Raw genomic sequence first — 10,656 nt, forward strand, 5'->3', positions numbered from 1 at the left:
TGAATTATTGTAGAATTATGGGATTCACTTGCAATGAATGTCTGCATGCATTAATTTCTATTATAGTTCTCTTGGTTTAATGGTTTTGAACACAGCAAAATCTTCTTTCTGCTATATTTATTAGAATTTCTCGAAGTTTTCCTATTTCCAAGACGTCAGTAGTTACTGTCTTGTCTTCTCACTTGTTTGCTTTTGCAGGTGCAGTCATGTGTTTCTTGAGGACAATTTTATAATTAAGCACAAACACCCTAGGTACTGAAGATAAGCAAGCATATAGAGATGAATTCTTCATCTGTTTCAGTTAGCTGGAGAGGAGAGGGTTGTAGCTTTGTGTCTGGATCTTGTATTCATTTCAGAAAAGATTTTAATGGGGCTGATTTTCAACAATGTCTACTGAAAGGAACCAATAGAATTTGGTTAAAGCAATTGGAAGAGTCCAGGGTTAGGCATGCAAATAGACTTCATATCAATGCCAGGATCAAAAAAGGGCAGAAACATGAGTATCCATGGCTAAATGATATTGATCCAAATTTGGAAAGTGGGCATTTGAGATACTTATCTCATTTCAAGTCTCTTACCGAGAAGCCAAAACCGGTGACCCTTTCGTTTGAGAAGCCATTGGTTGATCTAGAGAAAAAGATCATTGATGTGAGTCCTTTCTATCAGGCTTCATTTTTTATTTGGAAGCAGTTACAGAAATTTGTGGGAGACATTTTGTTATAATTCTTATATAAATAAAACTAAGTAAAACCTGTTTGGAATGCATCTTGACAGTTTTGATCATTTTCACTTTTTCTTTATACTGCAGCCTTTTTGAATTTTATATTGGTGTTGGAAGTCTTATCTCTGCAAATTCATAGTAGAACTCTTTAAAGATTATTATTTAAAATGTATTTTTATTAATTTATTTTATTTTCACTTATATTTGTACAGGTTCGCAAAATGGCTAATGAGACTGGTCTGGACTTCAGTGGTCAAATTAGTTTATTGGAAAGCAAGTATCAGCAGGTATAGTTTGTCGAGATTAACATTTGTTCCAGATGACACGTTTCTCACATAGTAGCAAAGATTTTGAGAAATATATTTTCTACAGAAGTGGCTATGTTGCCAAAATTTTAATTATCTGGATACTTTCTTCCATGAATTTGACAGTAATGTGAATGGTTTGTTTATTAAGAAGTTAAACATCGTGTAATCTATTAAATGACTATAGTAAGCCTATTGTTGTACAAGCAACATTATTAGACAAAACATATACTGCAGAATTAATAAAGTCTTACTCATTTTTTATTGATTAAGTTGATTTTTTCTTGTTTTGGAAGAAATCTGCCTGATAATGTAACTTTTTCCAACTCTTTATTTTTTATGCTTTCTCTCAGTAAGAGTGCGCACTTTTTCTTTCCAATTGATAAATGCTGTCTGAGTTTTTACAGGATCCCTTTCTAGGGGAAAACAAGTACGCTACATGGGTCTTTTGAATTTTCATAATGAGCATAGCATCTGTGACTACTGCATGTTCTTTGACACCTACTGTTGTCAAATGTTTTTGGTGGATTTTATCATAAAAAGAGTCAAGCTTAAAGCATCATTAGATATTTGAATCTTTGAACACCATTTGCCACTAACTTGAAGTCATCAAAGTCTTTAATAATATGTGATGCATGTTTTCTAAGCATGCTATCTTTTTGTTATCTGTTTATTATTATTTGATTTTCTTTCGGATTCTTAGACTAGGTGGGCAGTCTAATCATGTCTTGTTTGTTAGATTTTTTTTATTCGTCTTGGATTCATTTTCATAATGTGCAATCTATGACTTATATAAACTTTGCAGGCCCTTAAAGATCTATACACCCACCTAACTCCAATTCAGCGCTTAAATATCGCTCGACATCCCAACAGGCTGACATTTCTTGACCATGTTTTGAATATCACTGATAAGGTCTTTTCCTTTCCACTATTAATTGTTCTTGTTGTTGTCTGTTTTTTCCCTTCCCACTGCACTATAGCTTTTATGATTTTTTGTCAGGAGCAAATCCGAATTCAATTTTCTTATTATATGCTCTTGCATGCTGTCCAGTGGGTGGAGCTCCATGGAGATCGTGCAGGTTATGATGATCCTTCCATTGTTACTGGTATTGGTAGTATCGATGGATCGAAAGTCATACATGTTTATAGGTCACCAGGAAGGCAGAAACATGAAAGAGAATATTCAACGAAATTTTGGGATGCCAACACCACATGGGTATTCAATATTTTCATCTTTGAGGATATCTTCTTACTGCTAAAAAATAATTAGTTGTTGTCATACTTGGAAAACAAAACTGCCTTTGTTATCATTCTTGTATATTTTGAAGAAGGGCTGTTAATGTGCTAAGCTTGAGCCAGCTAAGCTTTGCTCAAACTCAATGCAAATTAACTTTGTGCTAGTTAAAGCCAACCATAATTCTTTAAAGTTTAAAAAATTTGTAAATTTCATGTTCTCTGCTGAGACTCAATGTCAGGATCACCTGAAGAGGCTTTCGAGAAAAGGCTCTAGACATCATAGCCAACTTGATGTTATGGCACAAAGAAGATACCGATTTTATCATAACATTTTTATAGGTTATAATTCTCTCCAATTAAGCTATGGCATACCAAGCTTGGATGAAACAACCCATGCACTTGCTTAGTTTGGATTTAATTATTGAGTTAAATAATCAAGCTCAATTTTGGCTCATTTGCTTAATAATGTGCTGCTTGTTTAATAACCAACCATATATAAACGCAATTGTTTGACTAATAATATTTGCATATTTATTTCTTAAGCTACTTAATGAAGAAAAAAGCAACTGCTGCTTAGGTCTACGGCACTTTGAATTTCTGAATTTTTTTCACAGTTATCGAAAGGCTTTGCGGATGATGAGATATGCTGATCACCATGGGTTTCCCATAATCACTTTTATTGACACACCTGGTGCATTTGCCGATCTCAAATCTGAAGAGCTTGGTCAAGTATGTTATACCATGCTTGTATTTGCTTGTTTGCAAATTTTCTTTTGTTGTGAATTGCAAATCTTCTTTTGTTGTGAATTTTAGTTGTGATGTGGCAATTTGTTTGATATGATTAACTGACAGGGAGAGGCAATAGCTCACAATTTGAGGGAAATGTTTGGTCTAAAGGTTCCAATTGTGGCGATTGTTATTGGTGAAGGTGGATCTGGCGGTGCTCTTGCAATTGGCTGTGCAAACAAATTGTTCATGTTGGAGAATGCTGTCTTCTTTGTTGCAAGGTTAAATATCTTTTATCTAAGTTCTTCAACCTATGAAATGTGCTTGGGTTTATGTTTTTTTCCATCATTTCATTCCTTCAAATCAGGATCCTGGTCCCCGTTTCTTTTATTCCTATTGCTTAAACATTACAATATCGGTGATGTGAGTTGGTAAATATCTTGATAAAAGGTATATTTTCTATCTACTCGTCGTTTTTATTATCTTTTTCCTTCAGATCTTAGTAATTCTACTGAAATTCCAAATTGATGCTGATTTTTGATGATGCCTCCAACACTCTCATTGTCTTTTGTGATATATTGCTTTACCAACCTTGATTTGTGAGAGATTGTCCATGTGAATGCTGCTTTGCCTTCTAGTTTGTGAGAAGGTTGATATGAAACTAGACACATGATCTGATAAAATATCTATTACTACTAACTTTTAGCTTGAATTGTTTCTTTATAAATTTCTAGATATGTTTAACATTTCCACAGTAGAAAATTTATTTGTTAATCTTTTCTATTGTGTTCAGTCCAGAAGCATGTGCTGCCATTTTGTGGAAGACTTCCCAGGCAGCTCCTAAGGTACATGGATGGTTGCAGATGTATGACCCTTGACGTTTGTTTTTATGTATTGAAGTCCTTTTCGGTATAGGACAGTGACCCGAAGATCACAGCAGCGGAACTATGTAAGATCAAAATTGCAGATGGAGTTATTCCAGTAAGTTCAGATAATCTAAATGTTTCTTCAGAATATTTTATTAATAGGTCTGTCTATTGAGGTTTAAAAGTTATCTTTATTTTGAGATTTTGCTGAATAAAAAAAAAAACTCACTGGAAACTTCTTTCTTTTGAAAGCACAATGGCCAAATGTAAACTAATTTCTTTAATCACCTACACTCCATAAATGATTGACTCCTGAATAAATAATGATTCTGGTCTTAGTGTTTGAAACCCGGCTTGATTTCAGTACTTGGATATTCCTGCCAATGAGGGATATGAAACTCCAAAAATGATGGGGGATATCTTTGTTTATATGTTGTGAAGTTCCTGTTTAATTTTAGTACAGGATAATTTATGCTCTATGTTTTTATTGAGCATATTAGTCAATGGCTTTAATATCAATAGTTCACAGGGAACCACTAGGGTGGTGCACTGGCGATCCATCTTGGACTTCGAAACAAATAAAGGCTACGATCTCAAAGGCAATGGAGGTATGTCCTCTTCTATCTTCACATCTATTGAAAAGGATTATTAGTCCAAAGCTACCTGATTGGCTTCTTTCTATCTTTTATATTCCTCAAGAGGTGATAAATTAGAATACATGGTGGTAGTTTGTGGCCATTTTATAAGACAATTTACCCTCCTTTAGCAGCCTAAAGAGGTGTTTCTGCCATGTTTGTGGGAATATGACTAGAGTGTCTTCTCTTATGCAGGAGCTTGGACAAATGGATGTCGATGCTTTACTTAATCATAGACATCTTAAGTTCCGTGCACTTGGGGGGTTCCTTGAAGGTGCTGTGGTGGAACCAGAGAGGAAGCGTAACATGAAGAAGAAGGAAGCTGACATTTCTAAAGTTACTGCTGACATAGAAGTGAAAATTGGGAACCTCAAGAAGGCAGCAATTGAGGCCAAGGGTAAATCTCTAGGTCCTACTATACACGATGAGGCTATAGAGAAGCTAAGACAAGATGTCGATAAGGAAATCACCAATGCTTTCATTGCAATGGGCCTGCAAGAGAAGCTGGAGGCTGTCAAGATGGAGCTCTTCAAATTCTCCTCAAACGCAAAGGATCAGACCTTTAATCCTGTATTGAAAGAAAAGGTTGATTGGCTAGTTCAAGAGTTCAACCTCAATCTTTCCCGCCCAGGATCATTCCTTGGTTTAAAAGCGGAAAGCTTGAGACATTGTCGGGAGTTGGCGGGTTGGTGGACCCAGGAGGAAGAAGGGCGACACACTAAAGAAGGTGATCAACAAAGAAACTTAGAGGTCGGGGTAAAAGAAAGATGGAAAGCATTGAAATTGGCGCAACAGAGGTTTGACAGCGGTGAAAGCTGGGTGAGGATTTCATTAAGGAGGTGAACAAGGCGAAGCAAGAGCTTACGGAATGCTTCAGTCATCGATCTCGAGTAATGGGCTTGAGGTAAGAAAGCGGTGCAAGCTGCTCCACGAGGATTGGAAGAAGGCTCGAGAAAGGCGATGAGGTGATCAAGAAGGAGATAAAGAAGGCCGTTGATTTGGCAGGTATAAGAGGGAAAACAGAAGAGTTGAAAAGGCGAGGGTTGTGAAGGGGTTCAAACAAGGAGAAGGTTGAGGGAATTGGCAAAGGAGATACAAGAAGGAATTGCTTTGTTGTCATTGATTCAGGGTGAGTGAAGAAGAAAGAATTGCGACTCTTGTTGGCTTGCGAGCAAGCCGTTGTTGGATTCGATAATGGCGGATCATCAGCGAGTTACGAGACAATGCGAGATTTCATTCGGAATAATGATTGAGAATCTGCAAATTGTTTTTCAAGCCATTGTAGTATATTCATTTTTCGAGATATTGTTGTCTTCTTTCTTGATTTTTAGTTTGTTGTGATAGAATAGTGGGAACCATGCAATGTATCACGTAAATTCCTTCACGTCAGATTATGCGGATTTTTCATGAAAATAATGAGATTCTCTTATAGGTATGCTTTTTCTTCTCTATCGAGTGCTGGTATCTGTTGGTGTTGTTGCTCTAAACTCTCTGCTACCTTTAGAGTCAGCTACACTATGTACGCTGCATGGGGAGGCCAGCGGTGATTGGATAGAGAAAAGTAAAAAGACTGAATTTAGATGGATGTTAGCCAGACATCTCTTTTTAATTCTCTGTTGTTTCCTTTTTGTTTCCTTGTACTTTTTGTATGTCTTGCCTAGTGGCAAAGTTGTTACTTTTAGTATCTTTATATTCAGTCATGTAGTCAATGCTAAGATCAAGCTTAATAGAAGAAGCTTCATTATCTATCATTCTTCTTCCAATATATAGAAGTCTTTGTGACAAGAGTGCAACTAGATTTCACCAAATATACAACTAAATCACTTAGCTTCCTACAGTGGTATCAGAGACTTGGAGATGGCCATCTCCTCTTCATCCTCAAGAGAAGCCAACGTGCCATTCTTTAAAGGAGAGAACTATAACCTATGGAGTTTGATGATGAAGATGATGTTTCGATCGAAAAATTTGTGTAGTCTCGTTGAGAAGGGCTTCGATGGAGAAAGGTGAGCGGGGCTCGACTCAATGAGAACATGAAAAAGGATGCAAAAAGCACTATTCCTCATCCAGCCAAGCTCTTGATCCGGGGTGCTCATCGGAATCTCGGAGGCCAAGGCGCCAAAAAGCTTGGGACATCATTAAGGCGAGTTCCAAAGGCGATCCGAGCACTCTCGCCGTTGAGCTACATTCTCTTCACCGAGAATTCGGCGCGCAAGAATGAGCGTGGAGAGAGCGTGCATGAACTCGTTAGCCGAGTCTTGGATGTGGTCCATCGGATCAGGATGATGGGGGAGGAGTGTCCACAAAAGACTGTAGTAGCCAAAATCCTAAGAAGTCTCTTACTAAGATTCTTAAAGGTAGTTCACTCATTAATAGCTGCTAAAGACCTGAATACTCTAACTATTGATGTACTTAGTGGTGCATTGAGAGTCATGAGTCAATACTTAATCTTGACGGTGAGCAAGACGAAGACAAAGCCTTGCATGTCAAGAGCACTCCGTTTGGAGAACATAGTCATCGAGGAGGTAGAGGTCGAGGTCGCAGCAACTTCAGAGGAAGAGGGCGAGGCCGTGGAAGGAGCTATGATGGTGGGCACTCAACAGAAGCTAGCAAATAGCATAAGAATGTCCAGTGCTTTATCTGTAAAAAGTATGGACATGTCAAAGCTCAATGTTGGTTTCGGAACAAAGAAGCAAATGTAACCGAAGAAACAAAAGGAAAGGAAGAAGAAGAAGGAGTTGCATTCATGGCTTGCGATGAAGTCTTTGAAGATGGTGGAACCTGGCTAATCGACAGCGGATACTCGAATCATATGTCAGGCGAGGAAAGGTTGTTCAAATGTATTGAAGCTACTCCAAACCAGTCCATACGACTGGGAGATGGAAAAATACTCCCAGTAGAGGGAGTAGGCACCGTTGCACTTCGATCAAACTATGGAAAGACCACCATCTTGAACAATGTCCAGTTTGTGCCTAACTTAGCACATAACTTGCTAAGTGTGGGACAGTTGATGAGCTCTGGCTACGATGTGGAATTCACTGAAGGTGAGTGCATAATCAAGGAGGCAAAGACCAAGATACAAGTTGCTCGTGTGAGCATGACTTCGCATAGATTATTCCCACTCGGAGCTGAGAATGTTGGGGTGGCAAATGTGGTCCAGAGTGAGACAAATAATGCAAATCTCTGGCATAAAAGGTACGGGCATCAATTAGTGCATGGTTTGCCATCTATACATGAACCAAGTCCTTGTGAAGCATGTTCACTCGGCAAACAAACACGCGAAGAATTTCCAAAAGGGCGAGCGAGACGAGCCACAGTTCCATTGGAACTGGTACACAGTGATCTAGTGGGACCGATGCAAACCACTTCACTCGGAGGTAACCGGTATTTTTTCTTACTAACTGACGACTGCACCAGATACAGCTGGGTGTTTTTCCTTGAAAGAAAATCCGACGCGTTGCAGCAGTTCAAACAGTTTAAACTTCTCGTCGAGAAACAACTCTCGTTGCCACTAAAGGTTCTCCACACAGACCGGGGAGGTGAGTTCACTTCTCAAGAGTTCAAAAAATTCTGTGATCTCACCGGCATCATGCATCAGTTAACAGCACCAAGAACGCCTCAACAAAATGGCGTTGCCGAGAGAAAGAATCGGACAGTAACGGAGATGGCCAGAACTCTTCTGAAGGAGGCAAGGATGCCGTCGGAGTTTTGGGCTGAAGCGGTGGCCACATCGCTGTATATCATCAATCGCTCCATGACCAAAGCTTTGGAACTTCAGACGCCATATGAAGCTTGGACGGGGTCAAAGCCAAATGTTGATAATCTAAAGGTTTTTGGATGCATGGCGTTTAGACTTGTTGACTCACAGAGAACAAAGTTCGATGATAAATCAAAACCCTGCGTTTTCATTGGATACTGTGAACAATCAAAGGCTTATAAGGTTATTGATCCAGATTTAAAGAAGGTTCACATCAGCAGGAATATTCGCTTCTTTGAATCCAGATACTGGGATTGGCTTAAAACCCATGGTGGGTCTACATCAACTTCTGTGCCACATGCTGACATGGAAAGGGTACCAGTCACTATTTAGTCAGGCAACTCTCTACCGTTGATCTCTTCTGATGAACGATTAGAGGCATCTCAGCTGCACACTACCTCATCCACACTTGAAAACAATGAGACTCCAGCAAGGTATCGTGATATAACTGATATATATAATTCATGCTCCTTTGCACTGACAGCAGCGGATCCCACCACATTCGAAGAAGCAGCTATGAACCAAGACTGGGTTGCAGCTATGCATGATGAAATGATGGCAATTCATAAGAATGGGACCTGGGAGCTTACCAACCTGCCGGATGGGAAGAATGTGATCGGATTAAAATGGATTTTCAAGTCCAAATTTAATCCTGATGGGTCACTATTGAAGAAGAAAGCAAGGGTGGTCGCTAAAGGTTATGCACAACGGGAAGGTGTTGATTTTGAAGAGGTCTTCGCCCCTGTTGCTCGTATGGAGACAATACGAGTATTCATGGCCATCGCAACACAAAAACAATGGTGCATCTATCAGCTCGACGTCAAGACAGCATTCCTGAATGGGGAGCTAAAAGAAGAAGTCTATGTTATGCAACCAGAGGGATTTGTCATTCAAGGAAAAGAAGATCAAGTATACAGACTCCACAAGGCCTTGTATGGGCTTCGTCAGGCACCTCGGGCATGGTATAGCCGAGTCGATGATCACTTCACCAAAATGGGATTCGTGCGCAGTGCGAACGAGCCCACTGTTTACAGGAAGCATCAAGGAGTTGTAGGTGAGCTTCTACTTTGTTTATATGTGGATGACATAATATATATGGGGTCATCTGATGAAATGTTGAGAGAATTCAAGCAAACAATGATGAAGACCTTTGAAATGTAGGATCTCGGTCTGATGAAATACTTCCTTGGCTTGGAAGTGAAGCAATCAAAGGGTTCCTTGTTTCTCTCTCAAAAGAGATATGCTGAGGATCTCCTGATTAAAGCAAGCATGATACATTGTAAACCCATTAGTACCCCAATGAATTCAAATGAGAAGCTGCAATCTTAGGACAGTTCTGGTTATGCAAATCCATCAAAATACAGGATGCTAGTTGGGAGATTGCTCTACCTCACACACTCTCGACCAGACATTATGCATGTTGTCTCGATTGTGTCTAGGTTTATGCAAACTCCTAGTATGCATCACCTCGGCGCAGTGAAACGAATTCTGAGATACATCAATGGAACAACCAACTATGGTCTCCTCTACACTAAGAATGATGAATTCAATTTGACAGGCTACTCCGACAGCGACTGGGGTGGGTCGCAGGATGACCGAAAAAGCACTACGGGATGGCTGTTCTCTTTGGGGTCTGCAGCTATAGCATGGTGCTCAAAGAAGCAACCCATCACTGCATTATCCAGCACTGAGGCTGAATACATATCCATCACTTCAGCTGCATGCGAGGCAATCTGGCTGCGACGTCTATTAGAAGACTTGAATGAAGCACAGGGCAGTCCCAGCATCATTCGTTGTGACAACAAAGCTACCATTTCAATTGCTCGAAATCCAGATATGCATGGACGTACAAAGCATATCGACACCCGCTACCACTTCATTCGTGAGCTCATGAAAGATGGGTTAATTGACATAACTCATCGTGGAACAAATGAACAAGTGGCGGATGTTTTTACGAAAAGCATTGCCAAATCACAAGTTTGAATACTTCAGGGAGTATCTCTGGGAATCGAGAGTTGTAAGCAAGGGGAGCATGTTGGTGTTGTTGCTCTAAACTTTCTGCTACCTTTAGAGTCAACTACACTATGTATCGTGCATGGGAGGCCGGTGATTGGATAGAGAAAAAGTAAAAAGCTGAATTTAGATTGGATGTTAGCCGACATCTCTTTTTAATTCTCTGTTGTTTTCCTTTTTGTTTCCTTGTACTTTTGTATGCTGCCTAGCTGGCAAAGTTGTTACTTTTAGGGTCTTTATATTCAGTCATGTAGTCAATGCTAAGATCAAGCTTAATAGAAGAAGCTTCATTATCTATCATTCTTCTTCCAATATACAGAGAGTGCTGTGACAAGAGTACAACTAGATTTCACCAAATATACAACTAAATCACTTAGCTTCCTACAGTATCATACTCGCC

The 10,656-nt window shown here is 39.5% G+C and overlaps 1 protein-coding gene across 1 annotated transcript; it reads left to right on the plus strand.

Annotated features, from left to right (window-relative positions):
- The first annotated feature begins 279 nt into the window (after nucleotides 1-279).
- On the plus strand, nucleotides 280-5,332 carry LOC120253410 (acetyl-coenzyme A carboxylase carboxyl transferase subunit alpha, chloroplastic-like). Its single transcript, XM_039261788.1, is given in 11 exon segments — nucleotides 280-648; nucleotides 934-1,008; nucleotides 1,832-1,939; nucleotides 2,078-2,152; nucleotides 2,154-2,242; nucleotides 2,877-2,991; nucleotides 3,115-3,269; nucleotides 3,782-3,833; nucleotides 3,904-3,973; nucleotides 4,377-4,462; nucleotides 4,685-5,332. Coding segments are annotated over 11 exon segments (1,842 nt in total).
- Nucleotides 5,333-10,656: the final 5,324 nt, after the last annotated feature.

Source organism: Dioscorea cayenensis, chromosome 1 (genome assembly GCF_009730915.1).
Source record: "Dioscorea cayenensis subsp. rotundata cultivar TDr96_F1 chromosome 1, TDr96_F1_v2_PseudoChromosome.rev07_lg8_w22 25.fasta, whole genome shotgun sequence".
NCBI classification, from domain to species: domain Eukaryota; kingdom Viridiplantae; phylum Streptophyta; class Magnoliopsida; order Dioscoreales; family Dioscoreaceae; genus Dioscorea; species Dioscorea cayenensis.